The sequence below is a fragment of the Xyrauchen texanus genome, chromosome 11, assembly GCF_025860055.1.
Source record: "Xyrauchen texanus isolate HMW12.3.18 chromosome 11, RBS_HiC_50CHRs, whole genome shotgun sequence".
NCBI classification, from domain to species: domain Eukaryota; kingdom Metazoa; phylum Chordata; class Actinopteri; order Cypriniformes; family Catostomidae; genus Xyrauchen; species Xyrauchen texanus.
The window spans coordinates 22623086-22650338 of NC_068286.1; the positions used below are offsets into that span (position 1 = coordinate 22623086).

Sequence of the window (27253 nt, forward strand, 5' to 3'; positions counted from 1 at the left end):
TTCAGTTCCACTGTTAAGGTGAACAAAAATATTTGGAAATTTAAAACTAGTTTGAAGACAATGGTACCCTCTGTATCCTATTCAAATATTCATGTATCTTGTATTCTCTTTTGTAGGAGGAATGAGTAAAACTGACTGTGGTTCAGAGAGAAGGAATGCCCTTGACAAGGACACCATGGCAGCAATATATGGTAAGTCAAGAGTTGCTGTGCGTCCGAAATCGCATACTGTTTGAGTAGGTACTACATTTGTATTTGAATTTACTTCACATTAAAAAAGTATGTTCTATATGAATGAAATTTTGACATTTTTTTTTTTTTTAAATACTATGAATTCGGACATACTACCATGTTTTCATACTGTTTTTCGAATACTGTATAGTAGAGAAGTATTTGATTTTGGATACAGAGTTGGTGAAAGGAAAATTTACTAGAAAAAAAGATTAGTTCAACCAAAAAATGAAAACAATTTCATAATTTACTCACCCTCATGTTGTTCCAAACCTGTAAGAATTTAGTTCATCTTCAAAAACACAAATGAAGATTTTTTTTTTTTTATGAATTAACTTTTTGAAGCGTTAAATTGGTAGTTAAATTGCTGTGGACTGTCAATGGAGGGACAGAAATCTCTCAAATTTCATTAAAATATCTTAATTTGTGTTTCGAAGATGAACGAAAGTTTTATGGGTTTGGAACAACACGAGGACGAGTAATTAATGGCAGAATTTTCATTTTTGGGTGAACCATCCCTTTAAAATATAGCTGTGATTTTTGTCTCTTACAGTGGCAGTGAAGAAGTAGTTTCACAATGTGTCCAGTGCAGCTGCAGTGAAATCTAAGATGGGGGAACTGAGATGGCTTGGAAAAAAAAAAAAAAGTACATTTTTAGAAATGTAAAGTATGTTCGTTGCTTGATTTTTATTCAAATGTGTTACATATATGTTCACGTTTTAGACATCATATAAAGATTTTCTTCAAATGTTATGCATGTGTATTTTCTTGTATTGAAATATATGGAGGGCAAAATATATTTTTAAATGCTTTTAAAATATATTTAAAATATTGTACAGGGATCAATGGAAAGGAGGAGGTGAGAACCGGCTTTTCAATATAAAAAATGGTTTAATTATAAACTTAAAAGACACAAACACACACGACGGACATGTCCGTAAACGATCTCACTCTCCCGCACGATCCCCCGCAGTCGACCTTTATCCCTCGCGGAGGCATAATTAGCCTAATACGGGACCGGGTGTGTAGGGTCACGACCCGGCCCCACCCTCCGCCCTGCCACATTCCTCCCTCGTTCTTTCAGGCTGGGTAGCCCCCGGCCTAACGTACATCCCCCCCCCCTTTCCCTGGGGGAGGGCGTGCTTTAAGTCTAGTCTGCCGGCAGGTCATCCCCATCTACCTGGACGAGGGAGGGGACAAGGGGAGGGAAACAGAAATAATTAAAATGGGGGGGTACTTCCTGTAATAGTGTAGTACCCTCCCAAAAAACACTGTAAAATTTAAAAGAGGGAAAAGGCCAACACAGAGCAACAGTGAGAGAGAGAGAGAGAGAGAGAGAGAGAGAGAGAGAGATGAAAAAAAAAAAAACTTGCCAGTTCACCGATACGCTGCAGCTTGTTCCTCGGCCACTCCTCCACCCTCTATCGGACGACAGCCGCGCCTCTCCGGGCGGATCAGAGGCAGTCCTCCAGCCCCTGGCGGACGGAACGCCCCGCCGCGTTCTCGGGGAACAGAAGGGGTCTCCCTCACCCATGGCAGCGGTTCTCCCACTCCAGGCGGTCGCCAGTGAGCCCCATCTCCCCTCGCGGTCGCGCCAACGTCCTCTTTCAGGCGGCTGGGCTCCTCGTCCCCCGGCAGATGACCGCGGCTGCTCCGTTGGGGTGGACGGTAGTGGCGAGAACTCTACTACGGCGTATCCCTCCTCCTTCCCGGGTTTCTGGCACCAGTGTGAAGAGATCAATGGAAAGGAGGAGGCGAGAACCGGCTTGACGATATAAATAATGGTTTAATGATAAACTTAAAAGACAACATAAACACACACATGATGGACATGTCCATAAACGATCTCTCTCTCCTGCACGATACTCCGCAGTCGACCTTTATCCCTCACGGAGGCATAATTAGCCTAATACGGGACTGGGTGTGTAGGATCACGACCCGACCCCGCCCTCCGCCCTGCCACAAATATATTTTCAAAAATGCCCAAAAAGTTATTTGTATAAAATGTATTTTGGCAAATATTTTGAAGAAGCCTCTACAATAATTTTGGGCAAATGAGGACAGAAATTAGATTAGTACTGCAAGTCCGCCCATAGAATATTAATTAAGATTAAAATGACCAACTGGTTACCAACACACAACTATTGATTCACAACGTTGCCACAATGTTGTCACAACGTTGCCACAACGTTGCCACAATGTTGCGACGACAAACAGGCATCGTCACAAAGGCGACGAATCTAGGAATTTCACTTTTCCGGTTGTCACGACGTAACCATTTACGTTGCCACGACATAAGGTTCGTAATGTGATTACGTTGCCGTTACGTAATGGTCATGTAATTTGGCTAGCTGGGATGTAATATGATATAAAATTATATGAATGTTTAGAATATATTTGATCTAGTGTTTATGCTGCCTCATTATCATCAATGCTTGTGCTTGCAAATATGTGTTCATATTAAATGAGTAAAATGCATTTAAATATGCCCATATTAGAAAATCAGCATCTTATAATGATTTCTGAAGTATCATGTGACACTGAAGACTGCAGTAATTATGCTGAAAATTCAGCTTTGATCACAAATTGCATTTTACAATATATTCAAATAGAAAACTGTTCTTTTAAATTGTAAAAATGATTTCACACAATGCTTTTACAGTATTTTGGATCAAATAAATGCAGTCTTTGTGAGCAGAAGATACTTCTTCTAAAACTTTTAAATGGTAGTGTAGGTATTAAATTAAGTAAACTCTTTATGTAAAGATGTAACTTCTTTTAACTTAAAACTTGATTTTGATCATTAAGTCTCCTCACATTCATTCTCTTTCTGTTACATTCTTCATTGATAGGCCCAGGGGAGGGGTCTTTTGTGTCCTCAGGTGTGAATTACCTCAATATTCATTATAGTTCACGCCTCCTCGCATATGAGCTTTCAACACTAAAAGTGTCTTACAAAAGTTAAAGTACTATATTGTTTTGTATGAATAAGTGATCAAGATGGTTTTCACATGGTTTTGTAGCAAAAACTCTAGGCTACAAGATCCAGTTCTCAAACGTCGTGTGGACAAATGTTTAGTATCTGTTATATGGCCTTATTTCAATGACTTAAACATTTAGTTTTTTCAAAAACCACGCATAAACGTTATTTTCTCAAAAATACAAACATGTACACACATGTTGCTCACATATTATTGTAGCCCATATTGTAGTTAGTGCTGAATACAGTGTTATCAGACTTTAGCCATTAATGTGTTTTTAAGCAACTGAAAAAAGCACAAATGTGTTCATGCGACGAACAACCATATAAGTCCAAAAAAACAAAAATTGAGATAACCATGTGACGTGAATGTATGTGTGCCACTTTGTATACAGAATCACTTTGGGGGTGTGTTCATACAACCAAAACTCTGTATTTTAAATTTTAAAATAGTCTCACGCGGAAAAAACGTTTATGTCCACTAACGAAAAATCGAGATGCCGGTTGCTTTCATGTCCGCTGCGGACATTAAAAGGCAAAACCTCGGCAAAAAAAGGAGAGCGAACATGAATGAATGGAAGGACAGAGCAAGGAAGTCTTTAAGGGATGCTGGGAAACCATATGTGAACCGGAGAGGAGAGCAAAAACGAGGAAAAAGTCCACCGAAAGAGGTGAGTGAAAGAACCGTACACAAAGTATCTACCTAACGTTAGCGGTTACAGTCAGAGGGGTGTGTAGGCTACTGGGCGTCGTCTACTACAGTTTATTCATATAGCTCACTCTGTTTAACGGATCAATTCATGAATGGGTCGAAATGAATGCTGTAGGCTACTCCTTATAACCACGGATAAATTAATCGAAACATTTTAGCTGCGTTTGATGTCCCTAATGTTAGCTAGCGGGATAATGTTAGCTGGCTAGCCAGTTACTTTGTAACGTCTAACGTTACTAATGTTCATACAGCTCGGACTGTTTAGCAAATCAAGTCATGAATGGGTCGAAATGAAATCTGAGAAAATTAGACTTTGATTGCTTTATGTCTTCACTGAAATTGGTAAAAAAAAAAAAAAAAAAGTCATTGACGTGTTTAAAATATTTTGATATATTTTTTGGATCCTCTGTTACCATTTAATGCAACACTTTGTTTTGTAATATTGTATGCTATGCTGTGTTTGTTACTCATTGTTTAATAAATACAATAAATAAATAAATAAAAGGAAATAATAAAAAAAAATGCATTGATTGTGTAAGCTGTTATATATTCTAGCTAGTAACCTTAATAGCTGCTAATAGCTCTAGTGTAAAATTCCCAGCTAATGTGACTTTGTTTTTGTTAAGGGCAAGGTGTGCAATGAGACGTGTCCCAGGCAGTGTTCAAGCCTAACAGAACAAAGAAAACTCCAGCTCTTCACAGAGTTTTATGCTGTCTCTTATGAGAGGCAGCAGGCTATCATTCTCTCTGGTTTGGAGCAGGTAAGCTAACTTAAGCAATTCATGACCATATCATGTCAACAGTATGCAATGCATCACAATGTAGGCCCATTAAATAACCAGTGAATTGAATACTACTGTATGCCTTCAATTCACTAAGACTGCACATGTGCCTGATCACTGTAAATGTTACATTTTGTGAGGATGGATGAAGGATGATCGGCATCAAGTAGGCCACCAAGTGCATTACAGACCACAGCGCTTTGATGCCCTAAAAGGCATACACATGGCTTATTCATTCTCCTAACCAAAGCCTACTCACGTATTAATGACCTTAACTTGACAGCTCTACACTACGGCTAGCCTGCTACGCTATGGTAAATGTCTTTTTACTTCATGTCTTTTTACTTCTAGCACAAGGTGAGTCGCAGACGACCACGTGGGCCTGACACTGAGATTACTAAGAGGAAGTACACCTTCAAGTACCATGTGCAACAAGGAGGCCAAAACTTGCTGTTTGTAAGCTCACATTTATGTCAGTCTTTCAACTGACCAACAGTCGCCTACAGGCAAGTTTTATATAGCCTAGCGTTTTCCGTTTGTTAACTTTTTATTACATGCATGATTTTAATTAGATACATTGTCCATAACATATTTATTTAAAGTTACTTATCTTTGAAAAGGTTATTCAAGAAAAGTTAGGCCACGAGTGTGCATCCAGTCAGTATGTGTGTCAGCATGTGTGAGTGCTGGGAGGGGGAGCATGACGGTGCGTTTGACAGATATTAAAGGTTATTTTGAATAGTATAGAAACGGTTTTATTGATCAAGTTGCGGGGATACTTTTACATCAAGGATCTGTTTGACTTGAGAGTCTCTCTATATATATATGTGTGTGTGTGTGTGTGTGTGTATAATGAGTGTTAGCAAGATAAACGGACCCAAATGCAGAGGAACAATTCATAGTATTTATTTACAATAAATGTGAGCAGTCAATGTGGATGTCGAGGATCACGGCACCAGCTGCAGCAGTGGGGAGAGATGACTGAGAATCGTGCATGCTGTGGTGAAGAGTGTTTTCGTAGAATGAGTGTGCGCGTTATGGAAGCCAGTTACTTCACACCAAACAACAATCTAGCAAAGATACTGAGAACATGAAGGGCTTAAGGAGGGAGTGAATTAGAGGAGAACAGGTGTTGCTCGGCACGCTAATCAGTGGTATGATCAGAGTTCCTTGGCAGAGTTCCATGGAAAAGCCTTGATAGAAAGCACAGCAGGGATGTCTGTTGTCCCACATTGCAGTGCCCCATTCACCAGCCCTTCTGGTGAGAAGCATGATTACACTAGCCACCTTCATCGTATCTGACACAAAAGTAGAGGGCTGTAACATGAAGAACAGGGAACAATGTAAAAGGAATACAATACAGGATTCAGCCTCACCTGAAAACAGCTTGACTTGCAGATGTCTTTGTAGCAGCTAGACGGAGGATGGTTTTGCCCAGTGGTACTAGCAGCCACACATGGAAGCAACAACTCACGGTGGTAACTCATTTCACATTACATATAATACAAAATAAATAACTGGACACATGGATTTTAATTTTAAAACGGTTTTATTAGTTATTTGACATTAGTTATCTATTTGGGTGCACACATTTAGTTAACTTTGACAATTTTTCTAATTTCAGGTTCATTAACTTTGTTTAATTTAAGTTACATTCTGTGAAATTAATACTTTTCTTTTTTTGAGTTACCAGTTCCTGGGGAGTTGCTGTTGGGGGTCTCTGGCTGGCTGACAAAAGGACTTCCAACTAAATCCAAGCTGTTTAAGTAAGGGATGGATAATTGGACTGCACCATGTTCTCCCATATCATGGGGTTGGCAGAGTTGTCTATTTTGGGGTGTGTTCATTCTTTGCTAGTTATGCTTTTGTTGTTATAATTATTTGATTGATTATCCTTAGTTTATATTAGGTAGCACTGTCTTAAGAGGGTTTGTAGTTATTGTGGTTTGTTTATATATTATGTGTTTGTCTACCCCCCTTTGTGTCAGAATGGCCTGATCAGCCACTATATAAGTTTCCCCCATGTCTCAGACTAGAGGTTCAGTTTTTTAGTGACGGTCTGTTTTGTTAGGAACTTCCTATTTTTTTTTTTTTTTTTTTTTTTGTGTTTAAAAAATAAAAACCTATATTTTTGGAAACCTATTTTCTGACTCCTCATGCCTGCCATCTTGGTCCCTCACATATGGTGGCAGCGGTGGGATCAGCCAGTTGAGGAGTATTATTTTTTTCTCAACTCTCCATTTTTTTTTTGTTGGAGCAATGCAGCGTGGAGGGCGGAGTGGAAGAAGAAATCGTGGGGAGTCTCAGGAACCGCAGACTGGACAAGAGGAGCAAGCGGATGACACTGACACTGGAGCTTCAGGAGGAGTCAAAGGCACTGAGGGTAAAGAAAGCAGAGATCTGACGAGGCTGGACTTGGCCAGCATTCTCCGTGCCCACATGGGCCAGCAAGAGGCCCGTGACGCTCGACAGATGGAAGAGTCTGGACGACAGGAGCAGCGTTTTAGGACAGCGTTTTAGGACACTTCAACATCAGTTCCAACTGCTGCAGCTCAAGGTGCAAGCTCGCACTTCCCCGATCCCAGAGAACACATCAACTGATCTGGGTTCAGATGAACCTGGACCCCAAGTCCAAACAGATCTGGTACCAGAGGGTGTTCCATCTACTGCCTCATCAGGTCAGTTGCGTTTCCCCCCAGAGCCCAGATTATAGAAATTAACGGAGCATGATGATATTGAACACTTTCTTGTAACTTTTGAGACGATTGCAGCAGCATGTTGGTGGCCTAAATCTGACTGGGTTTTTCGCCTTATTCCATTGTTTACTGGTAAGGCTAGAGAGGCCTATGTGAATATGGATTTAGATGATGCGCAGGATTATGACTGTGTTAAAGATGCCATTCTTAAGAAATATGACATTAATCCAGAGACCTACAGACATATTCCGTTCAACAGATGCTGATCTTGGGGAAAGTCCCAAGGAGCTGTATGTAAGACTGAAGGAGCTGTATGGGAAGTGGATCCAACCAAAAGGTAAAACTGTTAAAGCTGTTGGTGAAATTATAATCTTGGAACAGTATTTGCGGATGCTATCTCCTGAGCTGCAGGTATGGATCAGGGAACACGATCCCTCAACAGCTGCAGAGGCTGCTTCACTGGCTGATGTGTTTGTGGCTGCAAGAAGGAAAGGACAACCGTGGAGCTATTCCACATGGAAGGCTACAAAAGACACCCGCAGGCCCACATCCACTCAATACCATCAGAGGACATCATCAGGTGTGGGCAAGGCTCCCTTGAGGGAGAACCAGCCAACAAATACACCAAGGTCTAGTAGAGTGCCTATTTGCTACCTGTGCGGCCAGGAGGGTCACACAACCAATGTGCCCAAAGAACCCTGAAAGCTCACTCAGATGTGTGTTGTGCCATGGCAAAATGACCGTAAATATTATAACAAACAATCCATGAAGATGACAAAGGTCAGAGTTAATGGTAAAGCTCTGAAGGCCCTAATTGACTCTGGCACTGATCAAACCCTGGTGCACAGACAGTTTGTCCCATCCAATGTTATCCGCACTCTTGAAACCAATCCCATCTGCTGTGTACATGGTGATAAGAAATCTTACTCCACTTTACATTGAAGTGCAAGGTCAACCCAGATGTTGCCCAGTTTTGTAGGACTTTCCCTCAGTGCCAGAAGACTTCAGGTAAAGGACCATCTAGAGCTCCACTCCAACCCCTCCCCATTGTTAGTACTCCCTTTGAGTGTCTTTTGTATGGATATTTTTGGTCCAGTTGAAAAAAGCAAAACTGAAAACCGTTACATGTTGGTGATCACAGATTACTCTACTAGATACCCAGAAGTGTTTCCCCTGAAATCTGTCAAAGCAAAGTTTTTGGCATTCTCCTTGGTACAGTTCTTCTCTAGAGTTGGTTTCCCTTGTGAAATTTTAACTGACCAAGGCACTAACTTTATGTCCACACTTCTGAAACAGGTTTACCAACTGCTTGGCATCAAGAGTGTGCGAACAACCGCCTACCATCCACAGACAGACGGACTGATGGAGTGGTTCAATCAGACCCTCAAGCAAATGCTCTGAGTTTTTCAATGACACTGGTTCGGATTGGGATCAATGGCTACCCTACCTCCTTTTTGCATACCGGGGAGTACTCCAGGCCTCTACTGGGTTTTCCCCATTTGAACTGTTGTATGGTCATGAGGTGAGGGGACCAGCAGAGGGAGGGTGTTAACAACATAATCTCCCATGTTGTTCAGATGAGAGACAGGCTACAAAAGATGGCAGAACTTGCCCAGCAGCACATGGTGGAGGCCAAGCGGTACCAGAAAGTTTGGTATAAGTCGGCATGGAAGAGGACCTTTTTTCCGGGTCAGAAGGTCCTAGTCATGCTGCCTACCAGTGACCGCAAACTGCTGGCAAAATGGCAAGGACCCTTTGAGGTGGAGAAACAACTTGGACCCACCACCTACAAAGTTACCACTGCGGGCCGACCACATTCCAGCAGGGTGCTGCATGTGAACCTCCTAGAGGAGTGGGCTGAAAGACCTGATAGGATGGCATAGGTATTGCTGATCAAAGCTGTGGAGAAAGAGGCGGTAGAAGATCAATATCTGCCCTCAGCAGCCCCCACTGAACCTGACCTGGGCCATCTGTCGGTTGATCAACAAAATCTTTATGTAATCCTTTATGTAATCCTCAAATATTTCAAGAGTACCCAGGTCGCACAAATATGGTGGAACATGATATTGTGTTAAAAGAAGAGGCTCCAGTTAACCGAATGAGTTACAGGATTCCAGAACGCCTCCTGGTGTCACTGAAAATAGAGGTGGACCTGATGCTGTCTCTGTGGATCATTGAGCGCTCAAAAAGCGAGTGGTGTAATCCAGTGGTATTTGTTCCAAAAAAGGATGCTATAATACGGTTTTGTATTGATTTTAGATACCTGAACTCTGTGTCAAAGTTTGATTGCTATCCAACGCCACGTATTGATGACATGATTGAGTGCCTGGGCAAAGCAAGATACCTGACCACCAACGACCTGTGTAAGGGTTACTGGCAAGTGCCTCTGTCTGAGAAATCCAGGGAGTTGACTGCCTTTTGGGCTTCGTGGGGACTGTACCAGTTTACGGTGTTGCTATTTGGACTGCATGGTGCCCCTGTGACCTTTCAAAGGCTCATAGATCAGGTATTGTCTGGATGTGATGACTATGCCGGTGCATACCTTGATGACATTGTGATTTACAGTGCTACTTAGAAGGAGTACCTGAGGGAAGTGCTGGAGTGCCTCCAATCAGCGGGCCTAACTATTAACCCTGCAAAGTGTGTCTTCGCCAAGCCTGAGATGGTGTATCTGGGTTTCATTATTGGAAACGGAGTGATCAAACCACAAGTTCACAAGGTATATGCACTTGAGTCCTGCCCTCTGCCTCAAACTAGGAAGCAGCTGAGCTGGGGATGGCAGGTTTTTATAACCGATTCATCCCCAACTTTTCAGCCAGAGCTGCCCCACTCACAGATAGGACCGGTTCAAGGTGTTCCAACCAAGTCCAGTGGACTTGGCAGCATTCCGGGACATTAAGCAGTCTCTGGGTAAGAACCCAGTCCTCTATAGTCCTGATTTTGAAAAATCTTTCATTCTGCAAACAGATGCCTCTGAGAGGGGTATTGGAGCTGTCCTTCTGCAGTGTCCACAAGGTGACCAACATCCAGTGGCCTTCATCAGCCGAAAGCTATTCCCTAGGGAGGTGCGCTACTCAACAGTGGAGATAGAAGCCCTGGCAATCAAGTGGGCCCTTGACTCACTTAAATACTATCTGCTGGGTTGGGGAGTTCACTCTACAGACCGATCACAAGGCCCTCCAGTGGCTGCAGCGAATGAGGGACACGAATGGCCGTGTCACTAGATGGTATTTGGCCATGCAACCCTTCCGCTTTACAGTAGAGCACATCCCCGGCAGACTAAATGTGACGGCAGACTACCTCACGGTGGTAACCCTTTCATTTCACATTACATATAATACAAAATAAATAACTGGACACACTGATTTTAGTTTTAAAACAGTTTTATTAGTTATTTGACATTAGTTATCTATTTGGGTGCACACATTTAGTTAACTTTGTCAATTTTAGGTAAAATTGAGGTAGCTAATTTCAGGTTCATTATCTTTGTTTAATTTAAGTTACATTCTGTGAAATGAATACTTTTTCTTTTTTTGAGTTACCAGTTCCTGGGGAGTTGCTGCTGCGGGTCTCTGGCTGGCTGACAAAAGGACTTCCAACTAAATCCAAGCTGTTTAAGTAGGGACAGATAATTGGACTGCACCATGTTCTCCCATATCATGGGGTTGGCAGAGTTGTCTATTTTGGGTTGTGTTCTTTTCTTTGCTAGTTATGCTTTTGTTGTTATAATTATTTGATTGATTATCCTTAGTTTATATTAGGTAGCATTGTCTTAACAGGGTTTGTAGTTATTGTGGTTTGTTTATATATTATGTGTTTGTCTACCCCCCTTTGTGTCAGAATGGCCTGATCAGCCACTATATATAAGTTTCCCCCATGTCTCAGTCTAGAAGTTCTGTTTTTTTAGTGAAGGTCTGTTTTGTTAGGAACTTCCTATTTTTTTGTGTGAATCAGTGTTTTTTGTTTAGTAAATAAAAACCTATATTTCTGGAAACCCATTTTCTGACTCTTCATGCCTGCCAGCTTGGTCCCTCACACAGGGCCACATTGGGGAATGCAGGCTTCAAAGTGTCCAGAAACCTGGATAACCGCAGGAGCCGGTAAAGTTGCTTCCTGAGAAGGGTCAGCATCGGGAGATAGGTGGAGCTGCTCACGCATGCTGTGGCCGTGCCAGGGGCAATCTGTGAAAAGTGTTTTCGTAGAATGAGTGTGTGCATAGTGGAAGTCAGGAATAGATTACCTTAAGTCAGGAATAGATTACCGTAATTTCCGGACTATAAGCCGCAATAAGACTTTTTTTCCACACTTTGAACCTCGCGGCTTAAACAACGACGCGGCTAATATATGGATTTTTCCCGCTTTCAAATTTTATTTAAAAAAAAAAAAAACATTGTGTTTTCATTAGACCAATGAAATTGCCGAACGGGTTAAGGTCAAACAACTTTTTTGTTTACTGTTTAGATTAAATCGAGCACGCTCAAACTTCCCATCATTCTGATTACGGTAGTCATTTTGTCACCCTCAAGACACGGAGAAATGCATATGATGCAGCTTTCAAGTTGAAGGCGATTGATCTGGCTGTTGGAAAAGGAAATAGAGCTGCTGCACGGGAGACGCTGGAAACAGCAGCATGATGAATTGACTCAAAAAGACAACTAAAGCTGAGGCTATTCAACTCCGACACTGAAGGAGATGACTTCAGTGGTTTCATGTGCACAAGAGGAAGATAGTGACCAATGACTTTCTTGCTAGGCTACTGTTTACTGCAAATTTTTTATTTTTTGTTACAAGCCGTGTGTGGCAGCGGGGGCATGGTCAAGCGCCCGTCCGGGAGAGAAAAGCGGTAAGGGCGCTTACACCTGAGCTAATGTCTAGCACCTGTGTCTAATTTCAGTAAGCGTGGGGAGAGCGGCATAAAAAGGCAGCAGAGAGAGAGAGAGTGAGTGAGTGAGTGACAGACAGACACACATCAGTCTAGTGTTGGCGCATAGAAGTCCAAGAATTGAGAAACTTTATAAAATTGAATGTAAACATTGCTGTGGCCATTAAAAGCCTTACCTGGAACGTCAAGTGCCCTGCTTCACGTGTCCTTCTTGGGAAAACTGTCACAATGGCACCAGTGTGACAGTTTTCAGCACTTGATGTAAGCGCCCTTACCGCTTTTCTCTCCCGGACGGGCGCTTGACCACGCCCCCGCTGCCACACCGTGTTTCGTTAAAGCCTATTTATTTTTGTTACAAGCCGTGTTTCGTTAAAGCCTATTTATTTTTGTTACAAGCCGTGTCTCGTTAAAGCCTGTGTAAAGTTCATTTGTTTCAATATACCGGTAGGCACCTGCGGCTTATAGACAGGTGCGGCTTATTTATGTTTAAAATAATATTTTTTTTAAATTCAGTGGGTGCGGCTTATATTCAGGTGCGCTCAATAGAAATTACAGTAGTGGAATCCTCCGTTGAAGCTTAGTGAGGTGGAGAATGACATCCAGCAGGGTAGGGCGATCTAGCTCCTGACACCCGGGTAAAGACAAGGTATCCTCTGTAGAAACCCATCTGACATGCAACAAACTGGAAGGCAACCACAGACCAGACATGCGGACAACCAACAGAAACACGAGACCGGACCAACCAGGCAGAGAGAGAGTGAGGTTAATTACTTCACACCAAACAACAATCTAGCAAAGATACTGAGAACACGAAGGGCTTAAGAAGGGAGTGAACTAGAGGAGAACAGGTGTTGCTCAGCATGCTAATCAGTGGCATGATCAGCGTTCCCCCGGGAACAATTGATGTTCCCATGAAAACACTGATGGTGCAAGCTGGCCACACCTGCGAGACATGAGGGACAGAAAATGACAAAACATACAAAACAAACTGGCAAATTACCCAGACCCGTGACGGTATGTATATGTTTCAATGTGGGTGAGACGAGACCAAAAGAAAGAGAGGGAGCGCAAGAGAGCTTTTCAACAGAAATGTGTATAAATGTACGGTATTATAGACATGGTTTCACATTCTTATCCGATGTGCTTAACCCCCGTAATCTTATGTCATTGTTTTGGTTGGTCCAACTCAGGACACACACGTGTCCTGAGTTGCACTTTAATTACTGTCACTTTATAGCTGTCTGCTACCTCAATAACTGCTATGTGCATAGAACACTCTCATAGTATGTTATGTTTACATTTTTAGAAAATGCACTACTGAGTACTGGTCGGCGCTGCACTGTCTATTGTCCTGTTCATTGTCAGAAATTTGTTGTACTGTCCCGTACTTTTTGCACATCTTTGCACATGCACTTTATATAGGTATATATATAGGTTTTTTTATATAGGTATTTTATTTCGTTGTGTTGTCTCATGTGGTCCTGTGTTGGTCCTTTGTTGTTTTTATGTAGCACCATGGTCCTGGAGGAACGTTGTCTCGTTTTGCTGTGTACTGTACTAACTGTATATGGTTGAAACGACAATAAAAACCACTTGACTTGACGTGACTTTAGTTGGTTATTTTGCTAGGGTAGCCTGAACTAATCTATGAAATAACTAGATAGTCAAGACCTATCATAGCCATATGTTTACTGAAAAATAATGGGTGCGCCATTATTTTTCAGTAAATGCATTGCTATGATAGGTCTTAGAACGTCTGTCAACCAATCTGAATCAAGCATTCAACAGAACTGCAATACAGTTTCAAGACATCATATTTATTGATGGAGTACATGGAATTTGTAGAGAGACATGATATTGTCTGAGATATAATTTATTTTATGTATATATATGCACAATGGACATTATAACAGAAATATAACAACATGAATAGGAATCTAATCTCAAAGTGTGTATGCAGCCCTACCTATTACTGTGTTCACTTGGTTCAGATGTGAACCCTCTCAGGATGACGCAGAGGTGTGCACCTCTATCCCTGTGTTGAGTGGCATGTGTCACTAACATCCTCTCAGTACTGATAAATAGATACATAGGGTAACAATCTGTCCCTTTTTCCCAGACATGTTCTCTTTTCAGTCTGGACTGGCCCTGCTTGCACAATAAACAATTGCACAGTTTACCAATGAATTCTGAGCAAATACTGTGGTGTGTATATACTGTGAGCAAGTTACTGTGTGTCAAATGCAGTGTTATTTTCATGTCAGCAATTTTTTGTACTTCTCTTATGCTGGTATTGTATATCTGCATTATATCGACATGTTGTGTCAAAATGGATGTGTACCCTGAAATTGAGCCTATTCTGCCAAAATACTGACAAAAGCTATCCCTCATTAGACATTTTTGCTTCAATTTAAACATGATCACCTATCCCTCTAGTGCTACTGACAGCATTGTGTGAACCACCTCCACCACATGGGTATCCAGGGTATCTTGGGGTATCCCAGAAGTTGTTGTTTTTACATAATCAATAGTAAGCATAATTCAAAGGATATATTTATGCTCTAAAATTACTTTGATGTTCCGGAGCGAATTCCAAGGCATATTTGCTCCCTTAAAGAGCACTTCTGAGGAAAGGGAATGGCAGTTGAAGGGTTGTTCTAAATGAAAGTGGGGAAATAATTTCTTTCTCAAAGGACTCTTCCACAGAAAGTAACGTTCCCTTCAGAGAACCCACTTCAAGGGCTGTGGACTTCGGAGCATAGGGATGATCACTTTCAACTAGATTTCACCCTGATCTGCTATATCGCGCACTGTTAAAGGCAGCTCCACTGGGTGCTTTTGGTGTCTATATATTGACATGGAGGGCTTTTGCACAAGAGCAGTATTTGACACCTGGAAGTGAGAATGGGCTGAAATGTATAGACCGGAATGAGGGGTACAATCTGAACAGTGGGAGACAGTCCAGTCAGTCTACAGTATGTGTGACAAAAAATCAATTGAAACACCACAAGCACTGATCATTAGGAGTATGTGATTATGGAGGCAGGACGCCTCAAGACTAAGGAATGCACGAGAGAAGGCTCGTGCATTCATATGAGGATTGATGGATTGAACAATAAGCTTTGATTGATCATGTAAACATTATATCACATCAGCACCTTTCAGGGATATCACGACCCACATATTCACAAATGTGTTATTTGGTTTGTTTCTGACAAACGTATAATAAATAAATAAATGGCACTGCAATGTTGACATTTTTGGAGCTGTGCTACAAGGGAACAACCTGAAACAGAAGAGGTTGATTTAAAATACTATATTTTTATATAGCTAGGGGTTGTATATTTTAGACATTTAAAAACTTCACAGACTGTCAAACATTTGAGCTTTGATGGTTAAGGTCCAGACATTGTTGAGATCTGTCAGTAAATACCAGATCTGTCCTGCTAAAGGTCGTTGAAAGTACCATTACAGATAAGAAATTAACACTCAAATTTGACTTTCGGTCTCATCTGACACAACCTCTTCTAAAACTGCATGTATTAATCATTCACATTCCAATGCTGTTCTTCTTTGAAAAGAGACGGACAGGGCTTTTTTTTTTATAGAAAAGGTCAACCTTTCAAACGGCCACAGGGAATGAGAGAGCGTTAACAGATCATTAATCACCCTTTGATTGGCAAAAAAAGTCTTTGTATTTTAACTATAGTAATATACCCATGCTGGATGTTTTTAATTATGCTGATTTGCATTGAATTGACCATCTCTGAATAATTGTGTCACAACCTTTTCATCCAAGAAGGGATATGAAGACCTGAGGTGAACTAAACAAGGCTAATGGCCAGCCGTTTTAAAGCATAACTTCTTCGAGCAAAAACTGTTCTGGCTGAGGATATTTGTATCCATGACCTTTCTATGCTGGCAAAATTAAACTTTTTAATTTTTATATTTGGTCTTTTGCCATTTTTATTCACAGTGGATAGGAGAGAAATGATGAGATGAGAGGGGTTTGCAAGCCGGATTCAAAAGGAGATGGAGTGAGATGGAGCACAAATGCTAAGTCACAGCTAAAATAAATAAATAATTATATATATATCTATATATATATATATAGATATATATATAGATATAGATATATATTTTTCTTTTTTTTTTTTATAGTGTGCCATAGTTCATAGTAGAGGTGTATTCAAGTTATAGTTTTGGGTGAATTGCATTTATGTATTTTTGAATAGCTTACTGCAACAGAGCTAAAAAAACAAAATACATAATTGACCCTTATATTTCGTTATTCCAAGATTTTAGTCATGACAGCTTCTGTTAAAGCCTTTCCCTGTATCCTAAAATAGAGTTCTTTGGAATATTTATAAGGGTTTCCGTGTGCACATTATACTTCCTCTACCTTTGCCAGAGCCACATTCTTTCGGATACAGATACAAGGGCTCTATGACAGATTTTGTAATTACAGCTCAGAATCTGAGGGGCTTACAGTGGAGTGGAGCTGGGAGAATAGTCATCGGAACAATAGAACAGCACAAACAAACCTGCCCCTCCAAACCGAGAGAGAGAGAGAGAGAGAGAGAGAGAGAGAGAGGAGAGAGAGAGAGAGAGAGAGAGAGAGAGAGAGAGAGAACCCCATAGGATATGTCTGTGCCAGAGTAAACAAAACACACACTCTGGTCTCCACTTGCTAGAAAACAAATTAAATAGCAGGGAAAGTCTCCCAAGGCTAGAAAAGGTGTGTTCCATCTGGCTATGGGAGAATAACAGGGGCTTTGATTAACATGACATACCCTAACCTAACAGAAAGAAGCAGAGAAAGACTTTGTTGTGAATACAAATAGGAGAGGTACCTGACCCAGGATATTATCGCATTAATTATTAATTTGATCGGATAAGTATATACTGCTCTGTTACTGCACAAAAAATGAAACCCCAGTGGTGTTTACTGTTGAGAAGAACTCACTTTCTTTGACATCATGGGCACCTCCGTAAGAGCAGAACTAATATGAATATGTGCAGTATGGCTCCAGTGGGAAATACATTTATGGGGTATAGGTCATTTTACACACCCTCAAATAAAAACTCTGTGGGATAACTCTGGTTACTCCTGTGCCACACTTCCACTCTAGTTCATCTCAAGACCAGGGCTGATGCTTATAGCTGATCTTCGAAAATGGCACTGATTGAGAATCCATCATACTTTATTATGAGAGGAAGACAGAACAAATATATACATAATAATAGTACTGTAGCTCAAGTGTAAATACCTCTTCTGGTTTTTGAGATGACACTTGGTTGCTTCATTCAAATTGCTTCTAAACCTTTGAATGCTTTTATGCAAATTTCTGAATAAATTTCATTTCAACACACTATTTTTTTCCATACATAATTGCACTGTTTGGTTAAGGTAAGTAATGTCTGAATGGGTTTATATTGGTTGGAATCATTTCAAAAGAGATTTATGGGAATTTATATTTAATAACTGTGGCACATATTTACACTTTGTACATAGTGCAAGAAACATTATGTGAAGGTCAAAGGTCACACGGAAATATTACTTACCCCGTTTACTGGGTAGGTCTTCCAGCTTAGTTCTGCTAGCACAGCCGTAGTGTCCAAAAGAACAACTACAGAGAAAAAGAAGGGGGAGAGGAAGAGGACAGAAAACAGATGATGACTATAGTTAACTCTCAAATTCTCCAAAAGCACAATAATGTAATTCCAACAAAACTAAGACTGCATGCAAAATTAACATGATTTCATTAGTATTCATAGGAACTCATATATAGAGTGATGATCTTGCACCAACATGATCACACAGGAAATTGGCATGTTGATAACGAATGCTCATCTACCCTGAAATCAACTGAATTACTGACAAGTGTCATGCCTCATCAGAAATGTTTGCATCAGTTCAAATAAGTTTCCCTTTCCCACATGAGCAACCTCTGAGACACCAGTTCTGATCCCATGGAAACCAGGAAAAAATAGCATTCGTCTAAACAATGGAGTGTTATTGTAGGTTGCATTTTTGCTCTAAAGTTGCACATTTACTTATTGATGGTTAGGTTTACAGTTGGGGTTTGTGGGTAGAGTTAATAAAAATGTATTCCTGTAAAGTGCATTACACTATTTTTAACTAAAAATGCTTTTGGCACCACTCTGTGGATATTTCACCAAGAAACTGGAGCTCAAACATACTTTCAACATCACTTCCAGCTACTGGGGGAATTGGTTCAAATTTTGTTTTGCACAGACTAATTTTTAGCAGCAGAACTATGGAAGCATACTGATGACAAATGTCTTTGATTCAAAAAATAAATGCATTGCATTAACAGTGCTTTTATTTTTGGGGGCGCTGCAATTTCATACACTTGTATGTTTAAGAGGTGTAGACTATATCAGTTGTAGAATATTTCAGTTGAAAACATTTAGCAAAAAATGTCATCATTACAGATATGATATAAATACAAAATATTTACCTTCCAAATTTCAGTTCCAAAATATTCAGTTTTATTATTCAACTATGTCAGTTTAATTGATTTATTAAATCTAACTAACGTCCATTGATAACAAAGGAGATGGAACTTTGCTAATGTTAGCAAACTGAAGGGAGCCAAATCTAATGACACAGATTGTGATGAAGGTTTATTTGGTTACGACCCCTCCATGTTGCTCTTTGTCTTCATAAACACTGAATTTCATCACCTAGTGGTGAAGAATAGTAGCAGCAAGTGAAGATTGTGCATCAGCACTACTCCTTTTTCTTCCTTTACCAGGGAGGAGCCATGCGTAAGTTACAATCAACATTATTTATAGTGTAAATGGGCACTAAGACCACATTTACACCTAGTATTAAGATGTGTCCAGGGTGATCCGAACATATATGGTCAGATGAGACACCTGGTCACTTAAATGCATCTCCTGTGACCACTTGTGTTCAGATTTGGAGGGGTTAAATTAAATAAAATGAAATAAAATTATGCGCTATTTCTCCCAGATGCAGTTGAAATTTAATCAGAGCACAAAAGTAACATTTCAAGCAGATTTGTCTGTTATTTTGTAGTGGATTACCTGTATTAACCTGAGCTGCAGATGTTTGTACTTCTCATAAGTGTCACGTGCATGTTGATTTCAGACTAATATTTGAGTGTTGCACCATTAAATTAAAATTAAAAAACTCCATGAATAAACTAAATGTTTACAGAAGCCCCAGATCAAGAGTAATGCTTCCATAGTATGCTTCCATAGTTCTGCTGCTAAAAATTAGTCTGTGCAAAACAAAATTTGAACCAATTCCCCCAGTAGCTGGAAGTGATGTTGAAAGTATGTTTGAGCTCCAATGGTTGAAATAAAGCAAACTGATTGAATGACATCATTGAGCTCATGTTTTGCATTACTGACTTCAATCCTTTAGATATCAATGATGTTGACATTTACAGTCGTTTACATTTATGAGAGAAAACATTATGTAAAAAACGTTTTCATGAACATGCTTCACATTTCCATGTCATGTGCGTGGAACTGCTGTGTTTAAATAGCTTCTTTGGGGTGCCTTGATTTTTAAATGGTTTAAAACAGGGGTGCCCAATACATCGATTGCGATCTACCAGTCGATCGCAAAGGAAATGCTGGTAGATCGCACAAAATTTAAATGTACTTTTGTTAAATTTTAATAAAAAAAAATATAATGTCTTTCCTTCTTTTAGTTTCTGTCTGACTTGCACTTGACGAGTAAATATTGACCAGGTGAAGTTTTGTTTATTCAGTTGCCATGACAACAAGGTTTGCACATACGCGCCTTCCAAGGGCTTCTGAGAAAAGAGCGCGAAATTGCGATGCTACTGCCCGGATTAGCAGTAGTCCCAACAAGCATTTTCTTATTTTAAATGAAACTGTGTTTTTTAGTTGGTAGATCTTATTGAGTTGGTCATTTAAAAGTAGATCATCACACAAAAAAGTGTGGGCACCCCTGGTTTAAAATCAAATGACACTGAACTTCCCTAGTTCAATGAGGGGAACTTCTAATTATTGTACTTCAGTCTGCACACCAGAGCAAAAGGGGAAAAACACTCTCTTATCGTTTCTCAAGCCTTGAAACTTTTCTTTGTCAAAAACAACCAGGAATCATGTTTAATAACAGTCATAAAACCCAACACATGTGTTTTGATATGCACTTATAAAAAGCTAAAGTTATTTTTAACTTTAATCTGTGATCGCACAATGGTATTTTATTGCCACATTAAATAAAAAAATAGATACAATTTCGAAAATAAAGTTGTAATATTTTCCGAATAATTAAATCTTTGGTCTTTTGGGCTAACAGCACATAGTTATTAGTATCCAAGTCTGCAGTACTTTATTTAGGAGAAAGAACCAGACGGATTCGAGCAGTCCTGCTCGGTGTTGTTATTGGGTTTTCCTCTCTAAACACTACTGTTACTGAGGTTGATATGGACTTATATAATGCAGCAGTTCCAATTATTTTTCTCTTCACTTGAGTGTGAGCCTATATCTTGCACCTCCTTTGACAGATGGCCACATGTTCAAAACTGTACCAATGCACACCTCATTCATGAAAAGAGAACTTGCAAAAACTTCCCTTAAATTCAGCTCAGTTGTATAGCCAAGTTATCTCCCTGGTTAATGATGTTGTATGCAAAGACCCAGACACTCCATTTTGCCATTGTCCACCACATCACTTTGATATTACTTTCCTTTTGATTTATTATCAAAATATTACGACTTTAATATCATAATACTTCAAATTTCTTCTAGATTATTTCCCTTTATTTTCAAAATATTATGATAAATGACAATTCATTTTATTGTTAGCGTTAATTTCTGCACAATGAGCAATGAGCCGACAAGATGAAGATAAAACGTGTTTGATCCGTTTATTGTGCTCCTGATGTTTGCTTATATAAAGGTCTGGGGCCGGATTAACAAAATGTTCTTAAGAAGAAAATTCTTCTTAACTACAATTTCTTAATTTCTAATTTAAGAAAAAGTTAAGAATATTTTGTATTCCCAAAAAACTAAATTCTTATGAATGTTTTTATCTTTTTTCTTAAGATTTTTCTTAAGAAAAACACTTAAGAAGCATTCAAATTCTCGGAAACAATGTTCCCTTACGAGGGAACTCGCGATGCGTCGATGACGCTTTGGGAACGCTTTTGCGTGATTACCTCTGAAGCACGTATGTCAACTAGTCAAAGGAATGAATGAACGCCACGGGCGGGTGACGTCATGACCAGGAAAGGATATAAGCACATCCAGTGCGTTACTCACGTTAGCTTTTGTGCCTCAGCAAAGCGTTCTGTGTCAAAACTGTCTGTCTTATTTATTGTTTCTATCTCTCATTATATTGGATATTATGGCGAAACAACTATTTAAAGCCTGTGCTTCTCCTTGGCCTCGTTATATCATGGGTGGAGATACACATGAGCTTTGTGTAGTTTGTTTGGGAGTGGAGCATGCGATGTCAGCCTTCGAGGAGACTGACTGTCAGCATTGTGAGGGTCTGCTGCTCCGCACGCTCCGCTCCCGTCTGTCCGCATTTGAGGATGATGGACAGGCTCGCGAACCTCAGGGTTCTGGACCCGCGGCTGCCGAGGCAGCTCGGAGAAGGCTCACTTGGGGTTCGCAAATGGATCTCTCGGCGGGGTTGGAGACGGGCTCTGCCTTATCTCCTCCTTTACCCGAGGGATCCATTGCTCTCTTTCCGGTGTCGGAAACCCGCGCTGCGGCTTCTTCCGCCCGGGAAGAGAGCCCGATGCTTCAGGGCTCTAGCTCTGAGGAGGCGGAGTTACTGAGCATTTGTGAGAGTGACACAAACACTAACACAATAAGGGGAGAGGATTCGCCATCCCTCTCCCCAGCATATGAGGAGCTTATTGAGGTGATAACTCGTGCTGTTAATAAGTTAAATATTGACTGGCCAGCAGAAAAAAGAGATACTCGTCCTAAAAGCAAATTAGACGAGCGTTTTCTCACATCTAATGTTTCATCTCAACCACGGGCCCTTCCATTTTTTCCTGATCTACATAGTGAGCTATGTAGATCATGGAATAAACCATATTCGTCACGTGTTTTTAGTCCCCATGTTCACACATATTCAAATATAAAGGGGCTGAAAGATTTTGGTTATGGGTTGATGCCCCCAGCGGAACAGACGCTCGCGAGCTATCTGTCTCCTGGGTCAGCATCGTCCCTGAAGGATCCCGTGTTGCCGAATAAACCACTAAAAACCACATCTAATTTAGTGGGTAAGGCTTATACGGCAGCAGGTCAAGCTGGAGCCTGTATGCACACAATGGCAGTGCTCCAAGCCTATCAGGGAGATCTGCTGGGGGATATCGATAGGAGTGAGGGAGTTAGTCCCGACGAAATTCGAGAACTTCGTCGGGCTACAGATCTTTCTCTCAGAGCTACGAAGGAGACCGCCCGTGCTATTGGGCGGTCTATGGCAGCCCTCGTAGCTACTGAGAGACATCTTTGGTTAAATCTTGCAGAGATTAAAGATAAAGAGCGGGCTTTTCTTTTAGATGCCCCTATGTCTCCCTCTGGTCTTTTCGGTGACTCGGTGAATACGGTTGTTGAAAGGTTTCAAGAAAATAAAAAACAATCTGAGGCTTTTAAAAAATTCCTTCCTCACCGAGTCCATCTCCCTGGGGATGCTGGGCGTGAGCATCCCCAGCCAAGTTCCTCGCACCGTGTGCAACAGAAAATAAGTATAGCGTCTCGTGCTCCTCCGAATAAATCTTGGGGACCGAGCCAACGCTCTCAGCCGAAGTCGGCTAAGTCTAAGCCGGATCTGAGGACCGTGCTTACGGCTAAGAAGGCTTCGGCTCAGAAAAGGTATGCACGTCAGACCATCGAGGACAGCCCCAACCGGGGTGGAGCAGTGTACACCTCAGAATACGGTGCCCGCTCCACTTCGGGGTCCTCATGGGACCGGTCTGCCAACCCCGCCACCCTTGGTGCTTCGGGGCGCAGTGGTATCCAGCGAAAGTTCAGCGCAATGTCGACTCGACGTTGCATTGGACGTGAGCCTCTGAGGGGGGTTCAAAAACAGTCAGTTCGGTTGTTTCCTGCCAATATGCTTCAGGTCGCCGAAGTGGCTGTTCCTTTAACACCAGAGGCCAGTCTCGAGAGACTGGTACCCTTAGTAGATTTTCTGACAGAGTGGAAGAATCTGGCGAATATATCTCCTTGGGTCCTGCAGATAATAGAGAAAGGTTACAGAATCCAATTCGGTTCTCCACCACCTCGTTACAACGGGGTGTTACTCACGGTAGTACATCCCGAGCAGGCTCTGGTAATGGAGCAAGAAGTAGAGTGTCTCTTAGCAAAGGGAGCTATAGAACAGGTGTACTCCCCCGACAGAGAATCGGGGTTTTACAGCCGATACTTCATTGTTCCAAAAAAGGATGGGGGGTTGCGTCCAATTTTAGATCTCCGTTTGCTGAATCGTGCTCGACAGGGGGTCTGCGCTCGCGTCCACTCTGCAAACTGGTGCACCAGATCCTCTTGTGGTCCCTGGGGAAAATACTCTCCCTGAGGGCAGTGTATATCCCAGGGTACCAGAATATAGGAGCAGACACCCTGTCGAGGCAGGTGCTGAGGCCAGGGGAATGGAGACTCCACCCCGAGGCAGTGGAGCTCATTTGGGAATTTTACGGCCAAGCAGAAGTGGATCTGTTTGCGTCTCAGCTTACGACGCATTGTCCACTTTGGTTCTCCCTCACGCAACCAGCCCCCTTGGGGTTGGACGCTATGGTACAGACATGGCCGAGGCTACGTCTGTACGCATTTCCCCCTGTTGCTCTGCTCCCAGGAATTCTGGAGAGGGTCCACCGGGACGGAGTAAGTCTACTATTAGTAGCTCCACACTGGCCGAGTCGAATTTGGTTTGCGGACCTAATTCATCTCCTCGACAGCAATCCTTTCGAGGTACCTGTCAGGAGAGACCTTCTGTCTCAGGCAGGGGGCACAATATTTCACCCCCGACCGGAGATTTGGAACCTATGGGTTTGGCCTCTGAGGGGGCCCAACTTTTAGAGAGTGGTCTCTCGACTGAGGTCGGTGAGACCATTCTTAGCTCCAGAGCTCCAGCCACGAGGAAATTATATACACTTAAGTGGAAAGTTTTCACGTCTTGGTGTCACCAGCATCAGCGAGATCCAGTTAACTGTTCAGTCAACACAGTACTTGAGTTTCTCCAGTATTGCTTTACATCAGGTTTATGTCCTTCTACCTTAAAGGTTTACATGGCGGCCATTGCGGCTTTCCACGCCCCTGTGGGTAGTACATCTTTGGGTCGAGACCCCCTGATTATTCGTTTCCTTCGTGGCACCTTGAGGCTGAGGCCTGCGGTTCGAACTAGGGTGCCGACATGGAATTTGGCGATAGTTTTGGAAGGCTTGTCTGGGGCTCCCTTCGAGCCCCTAGAGTTAGTTTCAGAAAAATTTCTGACGTTCAAAACTATCTTTCTGTTAGCCATTTTGTCCCTAGAAGAGTCGGAGACCTTCAGGCTCTATCGGTGTCTCCCACCTGTTTGGAATTTGCACCGGGTATGGTTAAGGCGTTCTTATACCCTAAGCAGGGTTACGTCCCTAAGGTGCCAACCAATGTTCCAAGGCCTATTGTACTGCAGGCATTCTTTCCTCCTCCGTTTACATCTTCGGACCAGGAAAAACTGAATCTCTTGTGTCCAGTGCGAGCACTGGACACTTATGTCCACAGGGCTGCCCCGTGGAGAAGATCCGATTAGTTGTTTGTCTGTTTTGGTTCACCTAAGAAAGGTCTTCCTGCTTCTAAACAGACAATCAGTAAGTGGATAGTTGAGGCTATTTCTCTTGCATATGAGTCCTCTGGCCAGCCGTGCCCTTTGGTGGTCAGAGCTCACTCTACTCAAAGTATGGCGGCCTCTAAAGCCCTCTTATCAGGAGTTTCCCTCCAGGAGGTTTGTGATGCGGCAGGTTGGTCCTCGCCGCTGATTTTTGTGAGGTTTTATAGCCTGGACCTGGAAGCTGCCCCAGGATCCCAGGTGCTTTTTACTTAATTTGCCGACAGTTTTTTATCATCTGGCATTTTGTAATTATGGCGGATTGGGTATTATTGTTCCCAAAGCGTCATCAACGCATCGCGAGTTCCCTCGTAAGGGAACGTCTCAGGTTACGACTGTAACCCTAGTTCCCTGAGAAGGGAACGAGACGATGCGTCGCCCTGCCATACTTCCTGCATCCCTGCGATCGACTTTGCTTCGGCTCTAAAAGCTAATGCGAGTAATGCACCGTATGTGCTTCTATCCTTTCCTGGTCATGACGCCACCCACCCGTGGCGTCCATTCATTCCTTTGACTAGTTGACATACGTGCTTCAGAGGTAATCACGCATCGACGCATCACGAGCGTCATCGAAGCGTCATCGACGCATCGCGAGTTCCCTTCTCAGGGAACTAGGGTTACAGTCGTAACCTGAGACGTTCTTAAATATCGTCGTAAATAACATCTTAAAGTTAGGATTAGGGCTTGGCGCTATATCAGATATCCACTATATAATCATGATAATTTGCTGACAATATAAAATTCAACAATATCGTGAATATCGCAATGATTTTAATGTGCCTTTTATTTGGCCATTAAGTTTCATAGAGTGCATTAATAGACTAATTTCATGATATTTCAGGTATGTATAATTAATCAAAGTAACATCAAAATGAGGATATGATCATGTGTGATTATTTAACTGGCAAAGGCTGCGATTAAAGATAGATAAACAGGGTCTGTGTGTGCTTCAGAATTAACCGGTGATGAGCTGATCTGTGCACGTATGGGGTCAGCGTGGCTCAAGGGCTAGTGTTTTTAACACAGTTCACTTGCATTGTGAAGTACCGGTACTGCAGGTTCAAGCATTTGTGCAATTCCAAACATAAGTAACCACTATAAAGTTATTATACAAATCTACAAGTGTGGAAAAGTAAAGGAGAGTTTGATAGCGGTTCACAAGATGCAAAACTCTCAAACAAACATTGCACTTTCCGTTTCATAATAAAAGCTCCTGGTGAAGGTGAAATAAACATGATTGGCTGATTAGAAAATTGCATGGATTATTGTTGGTGTCAGATGGGCTGGTTTGAGTATTTTCAGCTAATTAGCTAACTGCTAATCTCCTGGGATTTTCACGTCTCTAGAATTTACTCAGAATTGTGCCAAAAACTAAAAACATCCAGTGAGCGGATGGAAACACCTTGTTGATGAGATAGGTCAACAGAGAATGGCCAGACTGGTTTGAACTGACAAAGTCTATGGTAACTCAGATAACCGCTCTGTACAACTATAGTGAGAAGAATATCAACACAGAATGCTTTTCTGAGATGTGGGTTGGTGCATTTTTTGTGGCACGAGGGGGATCTACACAATATTAGGCAGGTGGTTTTAATGTTGTGGCTGTAAGTACAAACAGGCATGCTATTAATGGAACCTTTTCGTTTGATATAATTTCTTTACATAAGAATTAATTACTTAAACTGTTCATTGCCAATCATAAATTAACACACATTTAGCCAGCATGCTAATAAAATTTCCTCCTTGAAGCCAGTCACACCCACTGTCCCCAGCAGGTGATTCGAGTTAGTACTCAAAAGAAGTCATTAGCTCACCCACATATGCCAATTTGATATGATAAATGTGCAATTTCCCTTGTTTCTACACCAGGATTTAATTACCATGTCTATCAATAAAGTGTCACAGGCGTAATATACTCGAGACACAAAGCCTGTGTGTGTGTCATTCTGTCTCCTACTCATCCATAACAGCATGTTTTAAAGTTAAAATAAATAATGTGTGAAAAAAAGTCTATGTATTTCTGGTGCAATATACATTTCCCAGTTATTTTAACAGTTAGTAAGAGTGTTGATTTTGGTATAAGTGTTCTTACAGCAGCAGTCTGTGTGTAAAATGATG

The 27253-nt window shown here is 41.5% G+C and overlaps 1 protein-coding gene across 2 annotated transcripts in view; it reads right to left on the reverse strand.

Moving 5' to 3' along the window:
- The window catches only part of LOC127651615 (ephrin type-A receptor 6-like), a 272024-nt gene that overhangs the window by 192644 nt on the left and 52127 nt on the right, over window positions 1-27253 (reverse strand). For both annotated transcript variants that reach the window (XM_052137535.1, XM_052137536.1), the window contains exon 2: window positions 17848-17912. In XM_052137535.1, coding sequence (XP_051993495.1) covers window positions 17848-17912 — 65 coding nt within the window. The remainder of the gene's footprint in view (window positions 1-17847; window positions 17913-27253) is intronic.